Source organism: Maylandia zebra, linkage group LG10 (genome assembly GCF_041146795.1).
Source record: "Maylandia zebra isolate NMK-2024a linkage group LG10, Mzebra_GT3a, whole genome shotgun sequence".
Taxonomy (NCBI): domain Eukaryota; kingdom Metazoa; phylum Chordata; class Actinopteri; order Cichliformes; family Cichlidae; genus Maylandia; species Maylandia zebra.
This window is the reverse complement of record NC_135176.1, coordinates 19,558,475-19,581,056: the sequence shown is the minus strand read 5'-3', so window position 1 is coordinate 19,581,056 and position 22,582 is coordinate 19,558,475. Positions and strand designations below refer to the sequence as shown.

At 43.1% G+C, this 22,582-nt stretch overlaps 3 protein-coding genes across 5 annotated transcripts; 2 read left to right on the top strand and 1 right to left on the bottom strand.

Moving 5' to 3' along the window:
• The first annotated feature begins 107 nt into the window (after window positions 1–107).
• On the top strand, window positions 108–13,430 carry LOC101475934 (F-box only protein 40). Its single transcript, XM_024803813.2, has 9 exons — window positions 108–389; window positions 1,439–1,471; window positions 2,747–3,308; window positions 3,607–4,112; window positions 11,221–11,400; window positions 11,515–11,756; window positions 11,943–12,074; window positions 12,245–12,530; window positions 12,628–13,430. The coding sequence occupies exons 2-9, from the start codon at window positions 1,469–1,471 to the stop codon at window positions 12,823–12,825; spliced, it is 2,109 nt and encodes a 702-aa protein (XP_024659581.2). The 5' UTR covers window positions 108–389; window positions 1,439–1,468; the 3' UTR covers window positions 12,826–13,430.
• Window positions 8,148–9,968, bottom strand: LOC143420851 (uncharacterized). Its single transcript, XM_076889289.1, has 4 exons — window positions 9,753–9,968; window positions 9,378–9,611; window positions 8,762–8,851; window positions 8,148–8,618 (listed from the first exon to the last, which is right to left on the bottom strand). Exons 1-4 carry the CDS (start codon window positions 9,880–9,882, stop codon window positions 8,359–8,361), a joined length of 714 nt encoding a protein of 237 aa, XP_076745404.1. The 5' UTR covers window positions 9,883–9,968; the 3' UTR covers window positions 8,148–8,358.
• A 1,095-nt stretch (window positions 13,431–14,525) lies between the features above and the next one.
• On the top strand, window positions 14,526–21,644 carry ccdc92bb (coiled-coil domain containing 92Bb). Of its 3 annotated transcripts, none has more exons than XM_076889286.1 (4): window positions 14,526–14,821; window positions 15,158–15,358; window positions 15,450–15,497; window positions 20,116–21,644. In XM_076889286.1, the coding sequence occupies exons 1-4, from the start codon at window positions 14,782–14,784 to the stop codon at window positions 20,829–20,831; spliced, it is 1,005 nt and encodes a 334-aa protein (XP_076745401.1). In that variant the 5' UTR covers window positions 14,526–14,781; the 3' UTR covers window positions 20,832–21,644. The 3 variants fall into 3 exon arrangements, with proteins under 3 accessions (XP_076745401.1, XP_076745403.1, XP_076745402.1); XM_076889288.1 differs by having other exon boundaries at window positions 15,198–15,358; window positions 20,116–21,642; XM_076889287.1 differs by having other exon boundaries at window positions 15,158–15,346; window positions 20,116–21,642.
• The last annotated feature ends 938 nt before the right edge of the window (window positions 21,645–22,582 follow it).

Sequence of the window (22,582 nt, the reverse complement as noted above, 5' to 3'; positions counted from 1 at the left end):
AGCAAAACGAGGCAGATTCTTGCTTAATATCCAAACGGAGTCCTCTAGTGGATATTTAAGTGTTGTCAAAACACTGTCAATGTGAATTTATTTTGCAGTTGTTGCAGCAGAGGCTGAGCTACTTGTTCTAATGTACTTGTACTAACAAACTTGTGCTCGGACACATAAACTCAGGCTGTGAATACGGAGATAGGAAGTCTTGTATAAAGTTTGGCACCTGTGGCTCCCCGCTGCAGCAATGTTGAGAAGCTGAGCGCGGAGTTATTTCTACTTGTGAACCTGCTTGTGCTGCTTGGCTAATTATAACCTACCAGTTCAAAGAGCACGGGGACAGAAAGCAACGTTATAAAACCAAAGAGAAAAAACAACTCGTCCGTGCTGTCCAACCGGTAAGGTATTCGTCGAGAAGGTTTGACTCCATTGTGAATGTGCTGAAATTCTCTGAGATTACCTGGTTTCATCTCTAATTTGAAAGGATTCCAGTGAAACTGCTCGAACAAGTGATAAAAGTGGAGAAGTGAAATATTTCAGCTGATCTAAGTGCTCGTCTGACTTGTACGTGTCGAGATTTACAGCCACACAGGCCACAGCTCGTTCTGGGTGTCTTTAAAACTGCACTAGAGTCAAGTGACATTTGTTTTACGCTTAGTGCAAAAGCTGCTGCATCAGTGTAGAAATGCTGCCCAGAACTTATTTGCCTGCTTGTTTTGCCTGTTTTAGGTCATTATTGTCAGAGTCTACTTGTTACTGAACAGGAAAGCAAAACAGTGGGAAACTGTTTTGACTTTCACAATATTTTTTTTGCAGATGTTCCTTCAGTTTTTAAAACCATGTCCGGTCAGGATGGCGTGCAGTGGTTAGGACTGTTGCTTCACAGACTGTCGTTCTAGGTTTGAATCGAGAGGTTGCTCTGCTTTCTCTGTCTGTACCGATTTCTTGATAGATTCCAGTTACAACTTCCCCTCTGCAGCTCGGGATCGGACAAGAGGTTTAGAAAACATTTAGATTCTCAAGTCGTGCAAAAGGGTAGTAATATGTTTTGTTTGAACACCTCTGACACATCCTGGCAGCAACCAGACTGAGAAGCATGAACTCTCCAAAGGATTCTGTTGTGTGACTTTGGAGTTTTTCACCCTTTTATGCAGACAAATGTACAGAAACATATTTGTGGGTTTGAATGAGTGCGAGATGAACTAAGTAAAAAATTTTAATGGTTTATGGCAACATATGAGCTTCGGTTTTGTTCATTTTTCTTTGTTTACTTGTCTTTAACAATCTGATATACTGTACGTGACCAGTGATGATGGATTGCATGTGGATTAAATGTGGCCTATATTATTCAGTGTTGGGATGATGTCACAGAAAGGTCATATCATGTCATATCATGCTTGACAGAAATGTCAATCATATACATTTGCTTTGTATTTTCTTCTTACAGAGTTAGAAAACCAGCTGAAGTCCCGTTAATATGGTGAGTCAGACTTTTTCTGCTGTTGAATTAAAGATTGAAGCTCATAGAGCTTTAAAGGTGGAGTATGTAAGATTATTGGTTTTAAAGATTATTTAAACCAATGGACAAACCTGCTTCCATCTCATATATACATATGTCTATTCAGATACAGAATAATGTAGATAATTCACTGCTAATGCTATTTTCTGATATCCCACTGTCCTCCACTCATTATTATAATGACTTATGTGTGGTATTAAGGACAGTGTTATTACTATTGTACTATCAAGACTAGACAACCCCATTGCCTAGCTCTAATAGATCTATGTATTATTATGATATTATCATTGTTGTATCTTAAAGATAATGGAAATAATCATGCATGCATGTAACTTGAACTCCCCACCTTTCCAAGCTACCCCCTTTTGAATATAGTAACTATATAGTCTAACTGAGATAACCCCCATCACTCTTTTCATCGTTAAATTCTCTGATCCTCTGAGTTTAATATGATCAACAAACCACTTATACTGTAAGGAGGCTGTCCCCCGACTCCGATCAGGTCTGGGGGTGAACCAGAGCTCTGAAACTGGACTTGTAACAGTTGTAATTCCTGCATTATGCGCACCATAGAAAAGATTTCCACTTACAAACCATCACTCTTGACCTCAGTGACCTTTTGTGCCAGAGCTGTCCTCTGAGTATAGTCTCTGACTGACTGTCTCTGTAGTAGTTTTACAATCATTATTACTGTTATATTCCCTTTTTTCACCCATCCTAAGTGCATTTATTTTGGACTGAAGAGAAATGAGGACCCTCACACTCAACACACACTCTCACATTCACACCACACCTATTCTCTTTACCTGCTCTGTCTTGTCTTGTTGGTTGTCATATATCTTTCTCTAAGTATCCTAATCCATGTGATGTCCTACTCCTTTTGTGGTACTCTTCAAAATAAGGTTCATTTAAAAAAAGATTCAAATATTATTAAATTAACAACAGATTATGAAACAACAGATCATGTGTATTGTGTTGTAGAGATATCCACCAAAGTTTGCATGCTAATAGCACATGCTATCAGTTTGTATCTAAAGACTAAATTGAGAGCTAAAATGAGAGCAAGAAGCAGTGCAAACAGGTTACGCCTATGATGCCAGACCAACATAGAGTTCTGAAGCATCCCTTTATTCCAGGGAATTTCACATATTGCACCTTTAATGAGCCATATTTTCATATATTGTAAACATCTTGTCATCACTGAATCATTCTGGGTTTTTTCCTGATCCAAATCAGAGTCGGCGTTCTCGGGCCTCCAGGATGCAGCAGCACATCCACTGTGATTCCTGCTACAGCCGCCGCTGCAGGGCTCGGGTGGAGGCCTCTGTGTGCTGTGCGGTCACCCCCTGCCGTCTGCACTGTGGCGCCCTCTTCCACCTGTGCAAAGCAGAGGATCACCTGCTGCTCTGCCCTAATGTGAGGGTGCCCTGCATCAATGCTGCGTACGGATGCCCTGTTCAGCTGCCTCGCTCCTCACGGGCATCCCACCTCCAGGTGTGCCCGGCCAGCGTGGTGTGCTGCACCATGGAGTGGCTCCGTTGGCCGACCGATGACACAAACCCACACAGCCACAAAGCCCTGCAGGACAACTTGGTGAAAGAAAGTGAGGGACAGGAGGAGGCTCTGGACCTTGCCATGGCCATAATCGATCAAAAAGACCTTTACAGCCGCCTAAAAATGAAGCCGCTCTATCCGGAGCTGACAGAGGAGGAAGAGGAGGAAATAAATGATGAGATGAAAGAGGAAGCAGCAGCTGGTGGAGTAGTCAATGGTGTCGTAATCGAAGATACCAGTGATGGTGGGTAATAGTGGTGCTTTTCAAAAGATGCTTTCCCTAACAAAATCTGCCTAAGAGTTACTGAAAACCTAAAACCCATGAGAGATTAAAAATAAATTGAATTTTTTGTGAGATTAAAATCATGTTTTAGGTACTCTAAAAATAGATTTGTGATAAATAAATCCTTAACACTTCTATCAGCACAGAATATTTCTGGATTAAACTAAAACATTTTCAACTGTTTTTGAATGTTTTTGAAACTCAGTAAAGTTCAGTTTCTCTCTTTGAAAAGTGTATTTCATTTATTTTTTCTCTCCAGGTCTTCCTAAAAACACCTCCTGTGAGCATAGTGGTGCTGAACAGACTGTACCAAACAGTGCTGTGCAAGGTTCAGGCATCAACAAAGATAAATATGACCTGTTCGAGATGATGTTCAGCATGGACAGAGGCGGCTGTGAGGCCGCTCAGGAAAATCTGAACAACCCCAAACAAAACCCAAACGTTGGTGACAAGGGAAAAACTCAGAGTGGCAGAAATCCAAAAGGGACTGAGAGGCAGGACCAGACAGACGCAGAGAATGACAGCTCTGCTGCCAAAAACTGTCCCCCAGCGGGCACCAGTAAGACCGGGATGGCCCCGTGGCAGGAGGGAGTGCTGGACCGTTTGGGGCAGGAACTCACACCACAGGAGTACAACATGTACGTGGTGCATCATGGTCGCATGCTGCTAGCCTTTGGACAAATCGAGGCCTGTACTCCAAGGGAGAAAGACTTTGTGTACGGCAGCTTGGAGCCTATTCCAGTCCAGACACTGCGCTCATTCAAGGTGATGAAACTACATTTATTTTTTTATTGTAAAACAGAAATAGGACAGAACAGGATGTTTAAGTGCCACTGTTGCCTTACTTAAAAAAAAGAAAAGAAATGCTACTACGTCTCTCATTTTTCATTTGAGGATAGATGGATAGACGCCACTAGGACGTCATTTCCATCCGTGTATGACCATTCAGACCAGTTCTAAACAGTCCAAAATCTAAACTGGACTTTAAGAGCTCCTTTTACATCTGATTTTGGGTTTTAACTAAGAGCAGGAAGTGGAAAATGAAAACGTTAAGAGTGAAGCACAAATAACAGCTGCTAAAAGCTCCAACCAAAGACAAATTGCACTCAACAATGTTAAAATCCCAAACAGACTTATTACCAAGTATCCAACACTCAAAGCTGAGGTTTACAGGAAAAAAGAAATATATAGTATTTACTGAGGTTTCTTATTGCTATGGAAGCTTCTTTGTCCCACAAAAAACTGCATTCAAAATTTCTAAAACTTCTAAATTTCAACTTACTCGCTTAAACTTCTGAGAAAAGAGGTCAAAATCAACAAAAGAACTTTAAATTACAGTCTCCATTTCTGATTTGTGTCATACTTTTTAAAGTGAGTAGCTGGACGGTGTTTGAAGACAACTCCATCACTTCAATTCAAACTAATACCATAATAATACATTAGCGACCAAAGGAATTACAAATCTTTGCCAACTGGCTGGTAATTCACCAGTGGTTGCCAGATGGTTGCAGACCAGTCTTCATTTTGACTGGAACAATTGTCACATGTTCAAATATTAATGGTATATAATATATAATATAGTTAGTGGTTACATGTGTCCAAAACCCCACTAACAAAGTGAATCTTTCAAAACTTGGCTAATTGATTTTATATAATATTTGTGGGTGTGGCTTCAAAGCTAAGCATAGACTGGGGAGATAAATAAAACCCTTCTCTTGGGCTGCAGCAACATAAGTTACTGTTTAACAAACTGATAATTGTTAACTGAGTCCAGAGTCTGTTTGATTTGAGACTCACTATTAATTGATCGATAAGTAGCTGTAGCTAAAAGGCCCCATAAAACTACTGTTAAAATCAACAGTGTGTTCACACCAAACGCAATAGACGCGAGCGAAAACGCCCCAAACGCCTCTAATTTGACTCGTGCACATTCGCACCTCAACACGTGTCCAAGAAAAATCCATCGCGCCTCAAAATTGCATATTTTGACGCGCGTAAACCGGAAATGTGGGAGGAAGTTGTGCCAGACGGTATCTTTGCAAGATGGCAGCTGTCGAGCTAGAGCTTGAAGAGAGAGTCTCCCTTCTCTATGTACTGTGGAGAGCAGTGCAGCGGCGTAAAAGACGTCCTCGCCGTATCTGGGTCCATCAGGTCCTCCAGAGGCGTGAGCAGTTTGGGGAGTTTCACCATTTGCTCCAGGAGCTGCGCCTGGATGACGGCCGATTCCAGCGATACCTAGTGATGGGCAGATGAAGCCCCATGAAGCACTGGAGCTTTTCATCCAATTGGTTCACCCCAACGCGAAGCTTCATGAAGCTTCATTTGCTCTAGCAGGACACCTACTGGACGTAAAAATAATAGCTGGCATGAATTTGAAGAGTGTGGCATTTTGCACACAGCCTGTAAATGTCAACAACAAAAGGAGTGTGTAAAACATCTATATTGTAGTGATGGCAGTATACTGTGTATATTTATGCTGGCAGTATGGAAAATGATTATTTGCGGCAAAGTTCGAACCGCTTCATGAACCAGTCACGTGGTACAGCCGGGCAGCGAGGCTTCGGACGTCATCATTTTCAGCTCCTCCCATAAATGAAGCAAGCCTCGATACGCGCTTCGCGGAAACGCCCCCTCCATTACTCGACACACGCTCCGAAGCCTCGATACAGAACGTCCCATCACTAGCGATACCACGTCTTTCACTCGCCAGTTTGAGGACCTGCTGTCCCGCGTCGGTCCCAGAATCTCCGCCTAGACACCAACTACAGGCGCTCAATCCTACCTGCAGAGCGCCTGTCCATCTGCTTGAGGTTAGTAAAAGTGTTTAATACTTAGTCCTTTATTGATACCTGTGCTAATATATGCTAAACCATCCGTTTATACACTGCTAACATGGATGTGCTATGCTAACAGTGAATGCATCGGTGTTTACTGAAAGCAAACTGTGGTACAGAGACGACTGTGTATAATATTTCTAGTGATACTCGAAAGGTCTCATCAAGTCCCGATTTAATTCGATTTATGCTGTTATCAGTGTTTACAATGATAGCACGGCTGTGGTGTCATATCAATATATGCTCTCGGTGTTTGCTGATAGCAAACTGGTATGAGGACCACTGTGAGTTAACCTTTGTAGTGATACTCACTCCTTTTTTTTATTTAGACCAGGTTTAATTCTGGGATAGTTGAATATTTCTATATAATCCCCGCAGACTGTTTTAGATTATATCTAATATACATTATGTAATTATCATTAAAATTACAAAATGTTTTATGTAAGATTTATGTTTTGTAATTTAAATCTGACATCACAAAAGTGTTTTGGAATTTCAATAATGTATTTGTAACTGCAGTACACATAACACTAATTTTAAACAATTTTGTCCAGGTTCCTTGCCACCGGGGACTCCTTCAGGACCATCGCGTTCAGTTTTCGAGTTGGTGTCTCCACGGTGAGCCAGATCATCCCCCAGGTAGCGACGGCCATCTGGTACTGTCTAGTGGATGATTTCATGGCTGTGCCTTCACCTGGAGACTGGCGGTCCACAGCAGAGAGGGATCCCAGCAGCGCTGGAACTTCCCTCTCTGCTGTGGAGCTCCGGATGGTTCTCCTTGCTGTTGTGGATGCAAGGTATCGCTTCCGCGTTATTGATGTTGGGGGGTACGGGAGGACCCGGTGGTATTCTGGCCAACTCCACCTTTGGTCAGGCTCTTCGGGCTGGGACTCTGCCTCCTGACCAGCCTCTACCTGGTGGAGAACACCGTGGAGCCCAGCCCCATGTCTTTGTGGCTGATGAAGCGTTCCCGCTGTGGCGTGAGCTCATGAGGCCTTTCCCTGGACGCCTCCTCCCTCTAGAGAAGAACCTCCACTCCAGGGCCAGGATGAGAGTGGAGGGTGCCTTCAGTGTCCTCTCCTCACAGTAGAGGTTGTATCGGCGCTCAATGGAGCTCCGTCCTGAAATTGCGGAGAAGTGTGTGAAAGCAACGTGTGTTCTCCACAATTTTCTGCACTGTTTGGACGAGAGTGGGGCACCTGCTGTGAGGGGTGTGGCACCTGCTGTGGTGGAGCCGTTGCAAGGCCTGGGTCGTGTAGCAGCAAACAACTCCTCCAGAGGCTGTCCTGGTGAGGGAGAAATTCATGGCCCACTTCTCGGCGTAGGGAGCTGTGTCTTGGCAACCAAAGGAGTAGCCTGTTTGAAGTCCGAGTGACTTCCCCACAACGGCTCTTTTAAGAGCCACCCACAAACCTCTAAAGAGTGTTCCTGTCTTTTTCAATTTTTCTTAATAAATGGAGCTCTACTCCAAAACAAACTAGCCTCTTTTTACTCTCTTAAGTAACTTGTCTTCACTGTGTTCCTATAACCAGTGTGATGCAAAAGTTTGGGCAACCTTGTTAATAGTCATTATTTTCTTGTATGAATCACTGTTACAATGAAAAATGTCACTTGCATATATCATATAGGAGACACACACACATTGATATACACTAAATATTTATTTCATTTCTCTTTTTTTGTGTTGCCAATTTATGCACCTGCTTGATTTAGTTTAAACAGTTATTGCACACTTTCTGTAAACCCAGTGAACTTCATTTCACTTCTCAAATATCACTGTGTGTCTCCTATATGATATATTTAACTAACAATTTTTATTGTGACAACCAACAATTTGTACAGGAAAATAATTACTTTTAACAAGGTTGCCCAAACTTTTGCATCACACTGTATTGGTATATTTTGTCATTAGTATAATATGAAATAAATTCTACTTGTGTCAAGTCGTGTGTCAACATTTGCTGTGTAGTAGAACTGAGACATTAGTCATTACAAATGTTTATTGGAAAAAATATATAAATTCACTAACAAAAACATTAAACATAAATATAAAATTTAACTATTTACAGAGACAGGAATAAAAAGGACCCAGCTTGGAGTGGAAGAGCCTCAGGGAGAAGGAGGAGAAAAATAAGAACATTGTTTCTGCCCTGGAGAGCTGCTGCCTCATCAGAAAACTACTGATCATTAGGGTCCAATGTTTCCAAATTTAACACAGCTGTGCTGTTTTCAAAAACTAATTTATATATTTGAAATTTCACGAATTCTCGTGTCTGAGGCGGCATGCTCTCCAGAGCAGGAACAAGGCTGAGGAGAAAATGTTCTGTTGGAGACGGGCGTGGCCTCTTTAGGGACTCCAGGATGGCCAGCTCCACCGCCGATGGACCGTCCTGGGACCTGTCCCTCAACCGCCTTCGAGCTGTCCTCCTCTGTGGGCCTGTAAAACACAGCACAAAAAGACAAAGTAATGAGAAGGCTGCTACTAGATTTTCATTTTCAAAATTGAAGAAAAAAACAAACAAACAAACAAACAAAAAAAACAGGATATAAACAGATTGGTTATAGATATTTAGTACATGCCTGTGGGTGCAGCAGCAGGAGTGGAGGGACCAGGGACTGGGGAGCCAGGAGAAGCAACAGGGGATGACTCTGCTGTAGAATCAGTTGACTCTATCAAGACAATATTAAATGTTAACAGGTTGAAGACAATAGTCAGAGAAATTATATAGAGTGGTCTCTCATTTATTGCAGCACATGAACAGTAGTCGCAGTTCTCACAAGTTGATTCTCAAAGTGCAAACCTTTGTCGATTTTAAAACGTAAAAGTATTATGCCGCGCTTTTTCCAAGGCGCCACTTTTGTGCGCCTTTTCCCCTCGCGGTGCAGGTGTGTATTTCCGAATGAGGGTCATAGTTATGAGTGTTTTTGTGCTGTTTTTTCTATTGGACGTGATGGTTATAGAAACCAAACATGATACGTTTGGCAAGCGCAGGAGACACGACACGGAGGAGATTTGTCAATCAGGCTGCAGAATGCAATGCTGTACGATGCAATAAAAAAAAAAAATCAGCGAAAAGGCGAGGCAGTGACGGATGAACAGCGGGACCACTGTATACTGTTTATTAATAAACAAAATATATTCCTATATGACAACACGCATAAATTAACTGCCTACATTAACTCATTGTAAACATACCTTCTGACTGACACTCCCCTGCTGCCTCTCCGGGCTGTCCCTGGTCCTCGGGGGGGAAGTTCTCCACGGTCCGCACCAAATTCCCACTTGTCTCCCGCGGGGTGAGGAAGGGGTCCAGAAACCCCATGACCGCGAAGAACTTCCATCTCCTCCCCGATCCTGCTGCAGACCCACTCCTCTTCTCCTTATTATACGTGTCCCTGAGGCTATTCCACTTTCTCCTGCAGATGTCCTCTGAATAAACACATTATCTTGTTAGCGGAAAGGTATTTGTATATCAGTGGGAAAATAGCGGGACAGTAGGCGGGCTTGCTAGCTTTTGCGCGGCTTCATCGGGTCAGTCTGAAAATTAAAAAGAAGAATGAATGAACTTACCAGGTTGCCCGATCTCCTCACTTATGTGCCTCCAAGCTAGGTCCTTTTTATTCCTGTCTCGGTAGAAGTAGTAGCTAGCATCATATAGCTCTGGATAATTAGCCACGGCTCTGATGAGCTTTTCCTCCATACTGAATGAAGAATGAAGGGCTTTGGCTGGATCTGCCCCTTTGACCCAGGTCAGAGCCACGTCACCAGGCTCCTGATTGGTTGTCGCGGCACGATTTGACGCTGGAGTTCAGATTTTTCCATCTCGAGCGGTTGACGCGATATGCGCGCATGCACAAAATGCAACACAAAAACTGACACGCTTGGTGTTTTTTTTTTCGCGAGTCAAACGCGCCAGACGCGGTACGCTGTCATCGCGCTTTTCCATTGACTTTACATGTAAACCTGACGCTCTGGCCGCCTCTATCGCGTTCGGTGTGAAGACAAACTGCTTTATAAATACATGTAGACCAGTGATATGACTTAATTTGCTTAAAAAAAAAGTTTCGATCTCCTGGTTTATTATACTTACAATAATCATATTTATGCTAGTATTAACTTCGATAATCGTTTGAGGGATACTTTTTACGTTTTTTGCTTTAAATTACTTTTATGGACAAAATCACATTATCCCCACTACTGCTGGGGTGGAAGCTAATGGGACAACACATAAGTAAGAAAAAAAATATCATGTCAGTGTCCTGTAAAATGACTTAATAGCATTACCTGCCCTCTGTGATGTATTGTATCCTGTGCCAGCCCTCCAGGGTTGAGCAGCATGACAGGGTTTTCTCTGTACAGCAGTGAAAGATCCTGGTGTACAGAAGAAACAGATGTTACAGATGTTGTTCAGTTATAGCACAAACTTCATACTTCTAAAGTGCTTTATTTTAACTTACAGAAGCACAAAATGAATATTGGATATTTGACATGTCTCTGTGTGTTCCATCTTTTAGTTTCCCAAAGTTTCCCTCTTCTTCGTACTGAGGCGTCACACGTTTTGTCTCACTGTATATACGCTGAGCAGCTTATAAATGCACCATTATGGTCCTTTAACCTGCTGGAAGCTTTAACTTTTAGATAAAACGGACTGTAGAGGCATTGTCACATAATATATAGTAAGCAGAGATACAGCCATGAGTTGTAGTGTGAGTAAAATAACTGAACTTTTCATCACCAAACTAAAGTGGCTTACTGCATTTGATTCAAGTGCTCATAATTGGTGTTCAGTAGAAATGAGTTCCACCCACTTCAAACTAGTGAGACTCTCACAGCTGAAGCAGTGATCTGTGTCTATATGTGCAATCCTACCAATGAGATTAAAGCTGACATTTGAACTTTTAGTAGCCTTTTAAACAGAAAGAAAACAGTTATTCAGCCTCTGCTGTTGACCATTCTGGCTTTAAAATATCCACCAGGATCAGAAAGCACAAAAGGTTCTCTGTTCACTGTACTCGCTTGATGTTTGTCTTCCTCACAGGTACCTGACAGCTATCACTACAGGCGACGTGTTCATCTATACGACACGGCCGCACGGGTTCAAAGTGAACCTCGCGGTGTGGACACATCGGACCTCGGAGTCAAAGAAGATGAGTGGCTCACTGATGAAGCAGCAGCCACGCTGCTGGGCTATGCAGAGGAAGAGGTCATGGGTCACAAGGTATAACATGCTCAAGCACACAAGCAGTTCAGGAAAAAAAGTGGAAAGTCTGAAAACCTTTATATGGTTTATAGTTGATCGGGTATTGCAACTGACTGGTTTCCCTCCCTGCAGATCAGCGAGTCGAAAGCATACGACGGGCTCTACATTGACGTGGGAACGCAGACATATTCGTTTCGCTCAGCTCCTTTCAAAGGGAAGACCACCCTGGCTGAGGTGATGGTGGACAGACCGCTGAAGCTTCACCTGCAGCTGCAAGCGGAGAGTGTGAACAGCAGACACAACAGAGCCAGCTGTGTCTTCACCTTCCTCTGCGGTCACACCTTCCACCGACGAGAGTTCGCCACACATGTCAGGTGTCTGTGCAAAATCTGCCCTCAGCATTAAAGTAATAAGTGTTAAGCTCTCACTGGAAGCAACTGTGGATGAGCGCATTTTTGTCTTTTTATTTTTAGACACAACCTGCAAAAAACAAAAAAAATGTGTATGAATGGCCCTGGTTGTGTGCTATGAATGTATAAACTGCCATGTTCTTTTTCCAGGAATGTGCACTGTGACATCCACACATGTCTGAGCGGTTGGTTCGAGCAGCGGTGTCCACTCGCGTATCTGGGGTGCACCTATAGTCAGAGGAGGTTTCATCCTTCCACACATAAAGCTACCGTCACATACAAGTGAGCACAACTCATATGAATCCACAAGGATTCATTTGTTAATGAAAATAGTCTCTTAATGTCTTAAACATTGAGTACAGTGAGTGCACCAAAGGGAAGATTTTATTGCATATGCTCCTCCTTTATTTTAGTTTTAACTCCACCCACTCTCCTTTTTCCCTCCCGTACAGTAAGGAGCTGAGGAGTTTTAACTTGCGTCCAACATTCGAAGGATTAGTAGGTGACAATTCACCCACGAGCTCAGAAGGAAGAGGGGGCTCTTTGGGCTCTCTTCCCTACGAGGTGCTGTGCCACATGGCCAGTTTCCTGGACAGCCTGTCCCTCTTCCAGCTGGCTCTGGTGTCCCGCCTCATGAGGCAGGTGTGCTCCACTCTGCTGAAGGAGAGAGGGATGGTCACCTTCCGCTGGGAGAAGAAAACCTACTCACACGGGAGAACCAAGTGGAGAGCCAAGCTTGTGAGATATAGAAACAAAGCCAGCTAGTTCATCACATACTATATGGCAATTATTCCTCCTTTGGTCTTCTCCTGACTCTGTTTTGGTTTCTCTTCAGGTGTGGGAGTTCAGTCATCTCTTCTCCTCAGTGGATTCGTGGCATATGGCTGACATCCCTCCTATATCTGCTCACCTGAAAGTCTGTCCCTACTACGAGGTCTCCCTGCACAGTAAGCCGGTTTCCCTCCCCAGCATGGACGAGAAATGCAGCCAGAAGAGTTCGAGCCTTGTCAACCATTTCACAGGAAACAGATGACAACAATTCCCCTGCTGCACCTGCCCCAAAAAATGTATTTATGGCCAGGTTATTCTGCACAGATATCAAGAGTGTCTTCTATAACCATTATGTTGCAAAACTCTACAGAAAAAAAGTTACCTAAACTTAACAGAGGCTTTTGGCTTACTGGAAAATAACGTGTTCTAAGTATTATCATTAATCAGACTTTTAGCTGATGATATTTGTATTGTGTGGGATTAAGATGATTATAACAGAATAAAAACTGTTAATGTTAAATAGAAAATAAGTTCATACTTTCATTTATAAATATACTATATGTTTATTAGAAGTGTTGATCAATCATATTTTAGTCATTTTAAACAAAACAGCTGAACTGGTTCAAGGCTTTTTTGTTTTTATTTGTCAGAAAAGATATTAAAATTAACACCTTTGTGGTTTTTACAAAGATTATATGCAGAACCGTAGGACCTAAAGCTGGATAAACATGATGAGGTATACCATTGAGATATAAGAAAGAGTTGTTGAAGCTTGGTTAAGAGGAGAGACTGAGCAGCCAAAAGAAGAAGATCATTGTGGTTCATCTTGGTCTGTGAAAATGACAACGCACATAATAAATGCTTTCTTTGGACAACTTCTTTAAATGTGTGACTGATTGTGGACTTAAATTTTATTTCAGTTTTTGTATATGTAATATTCATATAACTGCTACCTCCTTTTAATTTCAGAGGCAAACATTGACTTAGCTAAAGCAACAATTACTGGTTACTTCTCTTTGTCAGACAAAACATCACCTGCCAAAGCAAATGCTGTTTTTTGTTTTGTATTTTAGATCATTTTTGAAAGATTCAGAGTTACACAAAAGGAAAGTATTCTGAATCTGCACGAATGAGAAACTTTACAGTAATTTTAAACAGAATATATATTTTCCATCTTTTTTTGGTCCAAGCTTTTAAAAGAGATATAATTATTTTCATTCTGTTCGGGATGTTGTCCACATCAAAGGAACAGATCAGAAAATAGGGACTTTTTAGGTTCTTTAGTTTCTTTCTTTACCAACACTTCACAAAACATATTACAAATTTTAATTTTAATTTCCTTGTCATTGAAAATAAGGTCTTACAAAAAACAAAAGTACACCAGCCCATTCAGTCTCTTGTAGAAGCTCCATACCAGCAATAACTTGAAGTAATCTTTTCCTGTATGACTTCATCCGTCTCTCACATCATTTTTGGAGGAATGTTGACATCTGCTTTTACAGACGTCCTCCCACCTGCCGATGATCAGTTAATCAGCACCTTTTTTGCTGTTCATATGATGGTGTATTTACCTAATGTATCTAATTTTAAGGTAAATACTAAGAACCATATTTATTTCTAACAAAGAATAAAAAGGGCATACTTTCTTTTTACCATAACTGTAAATTAAATAAGGTAAATTGATTAAATGAGTAAAATAAATAAATTTTACTGGATATGTAAGACAATAAAAACAGAACAGAAGAAATAATCTAATACAGAAAATGCTGCTGATTGGAATTTTTTGTGAAACAGTTTTTTCTATCCTTGTATGAAGCACGGGTTGCTGTCATATAAGCAAAATACACTTCTGACTCTGTTCACGTTGGAGTAAAGATGAACTGTTGTGGGCTTATTGGTGAATTTTGAGGCATTTAGAGCGGGTTACATTTCAGGAAGCTCCTCCTCCTCCTGGTGCTGCTCCGTGGCACCGACAACCTCACACTCCGTGGTGCTTTTGTTGTGAATACATCACCGCGCTGCACATAGCCAATAACCAGAAGGTTACGAGGAGGTTGTTTCGACTCAGCCTGCAGTAGGATTCATTCATTCGTGTCGTCCCGGAGAAGAAAACAAGCGAGCGCTTTTGCAGACTGATCGCTTTGCACGGGCCTTTTGTTTTCTGCGTTTCTGCTCCATCAAGGACGGGAAATAAAGAGCCAAATCTATACGGAGATCCATGACAGACGCTTTGGAGAGGATATCGCTTCAGTATCACGGTAGGCCACAGCCAGTGATGGAGATAAATGAGAGACTGAGTAAACGTGCAGAAATGAGAAAGCTCATAAAACTGATAATATTAAATAAGAGCAGGCTACTGTCAAATCACCCAAGAAGCAGATGCATAGAAATGCATTAAAAACCCTTAAATGATGTAGAAAAGCATTGTAATATAACACCAGTTATGCTATATTGCATGAAGAAAAATGCATAATTACTAATGGATATCATTGAGTGATATAATCTTATTTTAAGTGTTCGCTTGCAAGTATTACTCAATGCCAGCATTGAAACTGCGACACTAATATAAACAGCTGTGGTAATAAATCTTGCAGCCAATCCAAAGACAAACCAGCCATCAACATCTGTGCACAGGTTCTGCAGGGGTTCGGCCATGGATGCCGGGAGGCTCGAGCAGCAGGTGGCCAGTGTGGAGAGAGGCATCACCTTCCTGAAGCAGGAGCACCTGGCCATGCTGACTGGCCTGCAGCTGGAGATCACACACCTGAAGAGGCGCTGTCACGGTCAGTGTACAGGTGAACTGCTCTTGCCATCTCATTATGTACTTACTTGTCTTATATTTGTCTGTCTGCCAGCCTGTTGTACTACTTCCTTTCTTGCCTGCAGAGCTGAGCTGTGAGCTGGACTCCAGGTTTCCCGACAGAAACACAGCAGGTGAGAAATTACAAACCCTTGCTGAGCAAGGGAAAAATGATATATGAGAGACGCTGAAACTTTATATCATAGCTGTAGAGATCTAAAAAAGAAAAGATGGGCAGAGGACAACTGAGAATTAACAGGGTTACACTGACAGGGCAAGCTTGTTAATATTTATGAAATCTATATTTATTGTAAATTGTCACAAAGCAGAGCTACAAGTCGATAATAGATTTTAAATACCGTGATTTAAAATCTTGTTTTTCAGTTATCAGCTGGATTAGCTGCTGTCATAGTTAAAAATGAGCCTAGGGAAATAAAAAGTTATGTCTGTAGATCCCAGTGTTGACTTATTTGTAGCAGTACATGATGATATTGGTTTGTTGTTAGCATTTTGAGTTGCATATTTAAAATATATCAAATAAAGTTATCAAAATGACGTGAGATTATAAAGTTTTGTGACTCTTCTAAAAAATAATTAAAGATCCTAGCTCACTGAAATTTAGCCCTTACTTTGTAGATATACCTCTTAGGTAGCACTCTGCTTCCAGTGTGTCTGCCACTATATAGTACTGTAGTATAATACTGACAAATTAGACTCATGTCTCTCTTGATTTGATTCTTGATGTGGTCAAAACAGCTACCCTTAATCTTTAATTTCATTTGGGAGAGGGAGACAAAGTAGAAAGTTTTCAAACTTGGTGAGTGGGGTGGGCGATAAGTGGTAGTTCTGCTGATGTAGCATGTTTTTAATAATGCATGGTGTTCCCCAGTCATGATTCTGACCTGATGTGTCGCCTTTGACAATGTAGACATTCCCACTAACAACCCCAGTTTGGTTTTCAAATCATAGTCAAGACATTCAGCCTCATAATTCTGGCTGCATGTTTGACCACGCTTCTTGGCAGAATTGGTTTCCTGGCACAGACCCACAAATTTTCAATAGTGTTGAGGCTGGGACTTCAGAAGCTTAATGTTAGCTTGCTTTTCCAGATATCCAAATTCAGATTTGATGTGTTTGTAATAGAGATGGCACGATACCACTTTTTTATGTCCGATACCGATACCGATATCATAAATTTGGATATCTGCCGATACCGATATGAATCCGATATAGTGTTTTTTAATAAACAAAACTGTTTTTTAAATATCTTGCTGCATTTTGTATAAGTTCATACTCAAGTTTAAAACAACAACTACACTAAAGCTATTCTGTTATACCTGTATGCAAAAAAAAAATTTCATAGTTCAGCAATACTGATCAATCTAATAAACTTAAACCTACACCATCCTCCCTATTCTGGTATTTTAAAGAGTACTTAGCATAAATATTAAGCAACCTAACTAATAGGGTTCCAACTCCCAGCAACAACAAAAATAAATAAATAAAAAATAGGGAACCACCCCTCACGCTCCACCTCATGATGCTTAATCGACGTAATCAACCTTAATTTGATGCAGTGTGAAAAAAAAGGCACAGAAATCAATTATTTTTCAAGAAATATTAAATAGATTCAACATCTTTCTTCAACAGAATTGCAGACTGCACAGATGGTACCTTCCCAAAGGAAAAAGTACTATAGCTTACTAGGGTATATATATTAGACTTAATAGTTACTATATACAGTAATTGACTTCTATTCATTTTACATCAAATTAAAACTTTGGGTGGCAGATAATTATTTATTAAAAGCTAGACATTTTAAATGAGAATAAGAAAGAAAAGTATGTCTTTGTGCCCCCTTTTCCCTGTTAATGCCCTATCGGCCCCCCTGGCTAAACTTTGCTAGATCCGCCCCTGCACAGTTACCAGCGTCAGCTACGTAGAAAAAGATCCTCGAGTAGAAAGTAATATTAAATAAATTCTAACAACAGCTGATCAAGCTTAAACGTGCTGCTGTTGTTTATCCGCTGGTTTCCTCTTTCTGGTGCAAAGTGGGCCAAAAGCAAACTAGAGACACGGACTCCTGACAGAAAAGCCGATCAGCTGATCGTTAAGCAGTTTCATGATTGAAGTAGCAGCAAGAAGAGGCAGTCGCTCCATATATCGCTTGTTAAGCTTAACGCAGGAATGCTTTACAAACATTCAGAGATGGACTTACACACTTGCTTTACTTCTCTTGGGATAACTTTGTCGGAGATGAAATGCCGGGTTGCTAGCGAAGCTCCACATGCTATCCAGACCACTGACAGGTCGGCATGCCACAGCCGCTCTATCACGTGATGCATACTGCTCCGACGTGCTAACGTTCTGAGGTGAGTTACGGTGTGTTGCAAGTTTTGTGAGGTGCTTTCGTGATATTTAATGGATCGGATTACATTTTTTATTTTTCTCCGATATCCGATCCAGTAATTTAGGTCAGTATCGGACCGATACCGATACGTAATATCGGATCGGTCCATCTCTAGTTTGTAATCATCATCCTGTGGGAACACTCAATCACTCATTATTCCATTCTAATGTACCGGTATCACAGCAAACAGCCCCAGAGCATGATGCTACCACCACCATGCTTCACATTTGCTACACTGTTCTTAGGTTTGAAAGCCTCACCTTTACTCCTGCGAACACACCTCTATTCATTGTGGCGAAACAGCTCAATCTTTGTCTCATCTGACCATCACATTTTCCCCAGAAGGCGTTTGGCTCGTCTCTGTGGGCCTCGACCTTGAAGGTGTGCTTCTTTCTTGGTTGAAATCCTCCCAGTCCTTGGTGATATAAAACTCACTTCACTGTGGACAGTGATGCTGGTATTCCAGCAGTTTCCAGTTCATGGGAGGCTTGAGCCTTGCTGGTTCCTGATTATTCTTCGGTGGTGGTTCGATCCCAGGCTGCCTCCTGACTGCATGCCAAATATCCTTGGGCAAGATACTAACCCCATGTTTGCCTACTGGTGGTGGTCAGAGGGCCCGGTGGCGCCAGTGTCCGGCAGCCTTGCCTCTGTCAGTGCGCCCCAGGGCAGCTGTGGCTACAATGTAGCTTGCCATCGCCAGTGTGTGAATGTGTGTGAATGGGTGAATGACTGAATGTAGTGGCCTCAGAATCTCATCTCTGATTTTTGCAGATGATGTGGTTCTGTTGGCTTCATCGGGTGAGGGCCTCCAGCTCGCACTGGAGCGGTTCGCAGCCGAGTGTGAAGCAGCGGGAATGAGGATCAGCACCTTCAAATCTGAGGCCATGGTTCTCAGCCGGAAAAGGGTGGAGTGCCCACTCCGGGTCGGGGATGAGTTCCTGCCCCAAGTGGAGGAGTTCAAGTATCTCGGGGTCTTGTTCGCGAGTGATGGGAGAAGGGAGCTGGAGATCGACAGACGGATTGGGGCTGCAGCTGCAGTAATGCGGACGCTGCCGTCGTGGTGAAGAGGGAGCTGAGTGTAAAAGCGAAGCTCTCAATTTACCGGTCGATCTACGTCCCTACCCTCACCTATGGCCACGAGCTGTGGGTAGTGACCGAAAGAACGAGATCGCGGATACAAGCGGCAGAAATGAGCTTCCTCCGAAGGGTGGCTGGCCTCTCCCTTAGAGATAGGGTGAGAAGTTCGGCCATCCGGGAGGGGCTCAGAGTAGAGCAGCTGCTGCTCCACATCGAAAGGAGCCAGCTGAGGTGGTTCGGGCACCTGACAAGGATGCCCCCTGGGCGCCTCCTGGGTGAGGTGTTCCAGGCATGTCCCACCGGGAGGAGGCCCCGGGGCAGACCCAGGACACGCTGGAGAGATTATATCTCTCGGCTGGCCTGGGAACGCCTTGGTATTCCCCCGGATAAGCTGGAGGAGGTGGCTGGGGAGAGGGAGGTCTGGGCCTCTTTGCTTAGGCTGCTGCCCCCGCGACCCGGCCCCGGACAAAGCGGATGAAAATGGATGGATGGATGGATGGATGGATGGATGGATGGATGGATGGACTGAATGTAGTGTGAAGCGCTTTGGGGTCCTTAGGGACTAGAAAAGCGCTATACAAATGCAGGCCATTTACCATTCTTGAACAACCTAACCAGTTTCCACTAATCTGAGGGTGACAGTGTGGGTTCTCTGAAAAAGCTGTACTTACAGTTGGTTGAACTGATGTTGGAATGTGCAGATGTTTAGAACTGGCTCCAAGAGGCATTCCTGACATGTGTAAACCTGTAATTCACCTTCTTAGATCGATCTTAATCGAGTCCTTGGACTCAACTGAGGTGCTGAGTGCTGTCAAACAAATCCTTTTTATGTTGGCAAAGAGAAACTAAGAGTTACAGTTACTACACAGTGCTGGAAATGGTCCCTAATGCACAATAATGCATGCAGGTGGAGATCTGCCAAACTGAAGGTTTTGGAACTTTGTGATTGTACCCTGTACCGTAAGCTCTGATGCAAAATGTGATCTAAATAATAGATTTTTTTTTTTTAATTATTGGGCCAGGTTTCACTGACTGATAAGCAAAAGTAGACAGAAAGCACAGTGAAAAGTGAAATTCATGCAGAATAAGATAAGAATGAATGGTTAAGTAGATGAATCAACAGATATTAAGCACAGAAAAACAGACCAAAGTCTGGCACTAGAAGGTAAACAGTGAACCCCTCATAATTTGTAGTGTATCTCATAGCTTTAGTATCCACTGAACCTGCATTTCTGTGTGTTTGTGTTTTCATATATGCTTCACAGAGGAGGAGGCAGAGCTGGCGGCACGTTGTGATGCTGCAGAGCGACTTCTACAGGACCAGCACTGCATGATGGTCGCTGCACGGGGGGAACTGCGGGCCAGCCGGGCACGGGCATCGGCACTCGGGAGGAGCCTCAGAGAAGAAGAGCGACGTTTCTTAGAGGAGCTGAAACGTCGAAGCCACAAGATCACACTGCTGAGTCGTGAGCTTCAGCGGCAAAATGTCACGACCACGACCCTCTGTCACGAGCTGCACACTGCGCGGTTAAAACTGTTCCAGCAGCAGCAGAGCAGTGGGTCTGCTCCTGAGGGAGAGGAGGAGGCCAGAGGAAAGGAGCAGGAGGAGGAGGAAGAGGAAGAAGAGGAGGATGAAGATGATGAAGATGGTGAAGGGGAGAGCTCAGACTGGCTACTGTCTCCACCTCCTCCTGTCTCTCCCAGCCAATCAGAGGCAAGGCAGAGGATGCGCATCAGCGTAAGAGAGGAGAGGGTCAGGGCTTGCGTCCCACAGGAGAGAGTGACATCACCACAGCAGCCACACCCCATGCCTGACCCCGCCCTCTTCCTGGTGCCACTTAGGTACCGCCTCCTCCGCATGCACCAGCCAGTCAGATCACAGGATGGAGAAGGGCTGGAGGACGAATGGGAGGATATTGATGACAGCAGGGTGCCCAGGAGGGTGGACATGGGAGCAGGGGAGGGAGAAACTGCTCTGTGATGAAGACAGGGAGGTGGCGTTGTCTTCCAACAGGTCTCAGCTAACGTCTGATGCAGTTATACTAGAAAAAGATCCAGATGAGAGCGATGTAACCTTGTGATTGTGTGTAGATTTTGGGAGGTTAGAGTTAAGTTGTGCAGGAGTGCGTGATCCAACCTACACGTAGACGTTATTAGGTGAATTTGTTAAATTGATGGTGCAGCTTATAGTCTGAAAGTGTGAAGAAACAGGGCAAAAAAAGCAAAGAAGATTAATGGCTTCATATGGATGCCTTTTGATTTAAACACTGTTGATCACAGCTTTTTTCCTATAATTAGTAGCCTTGCCTCTGGGTTCATGAACACTGACATCGTGCCGATAAAGTGGCTGTCTGCTTTCTCACTGCACAAGCTGTACTGCAGGTTTGGAGAGTCACTCTGAAAGGCTTAGGGACATTTTGTAATCATTCGCACTTTATTAAATCCATGCAATGTGCCTGTTAATGGCCGAAAATTATGTGGTCATGTTTTTTGTTCTATAGTTGACTTCTTAGGCTGCCTCTAATAACATTAGCGAGTTCTCTGCCCTAGTTAAGTCTCCCACTAAGCTGTAATAATTTATTTTATATTCATTACATGTTTCCTTAGAAGATTCTTTAAGGACACAAAGGTAGGGGGAAAGTGCATCATCCAAATCTTTATTCCAGGCTTAGGTCATACATACAGTGGGGCAAAAAAGTATTTAGTCAGCCACTGATTGTGCAAGTTCCCCCACTTAAAATGATGACAGAGGTCAGTAATTTGCACCAGAGGTACACATCAACTGTGAGAGACAGAATGTGAAAAAAAAATCCATGAATTCACATGGAGGGATTTGTAAAGAATTTATTCGTAAATTAGGGTGGAAAATAAGTATTTGGTCACCTCAAACAAGGAAAATCTCTGGCTCTCACAGAGCTGTAACGTCTTCTGTAAGAAGCTTTTCTGTCCCCCACTCGTTCCCTGTATGAATGGCACCTGTTTGAACTCATCACCTGTATAAAAGACACCTGTCCACAGCCGCAAACAGTCAGACTCCAAACTCCGCCATGGCCAAGACCAAAGAGCTTTCGAAGGACACCAGGAAAAGTATTGTAGACCTGCACCAGACTGGGAAGAGTGAATCTACAATAGGCAAGCAGCTTGGTGTGAAAAAATCAACTGTGGGAGCAATCATCAGAAAATGGAAGACATACAAGACCACTGATAATCTCCCTCGATCTGGGGCTCCACGCAAGATCTCATCCCGTGGGGTCAAAATGATCATGAGAACGGTGAGCAAAGATCCCAGAACCACACGGGGGGACCTGGTGAATGACCTGCAGAGAGCTGGGACCAAAGTAACAAAGGTCACCATCAGTAACACACTACAACGGCAGGGAATCAAATCCCGCAGTGCCAGACGTGTTCCGCTGCTGAAGCCAGTGCATGTCCAGGCCCGTCTGAAGTTTGCCAGAGAGCACATGGATGATGCAGCAGAGGATTGGGAGAATGTCATGTGGTCAGATGAAACCAAAGTAGAACTTTTTGGTATAAACTCAACTCGTCGTGTTTGGAAGAAGAAGAATACTGAGTTGCATCCCAAGAACACCATACCTACTGTGAAGCATGGGGGTGGAAACATCATGCTATGGGGCTGTTTTTCTGCCAAGGGGACAGGACGACTGATCCGTGTTAAGGACAGAATGAATGGGGCCATGTATCGTGAGATTTTGAGCCAAAACCTCCTTCCAT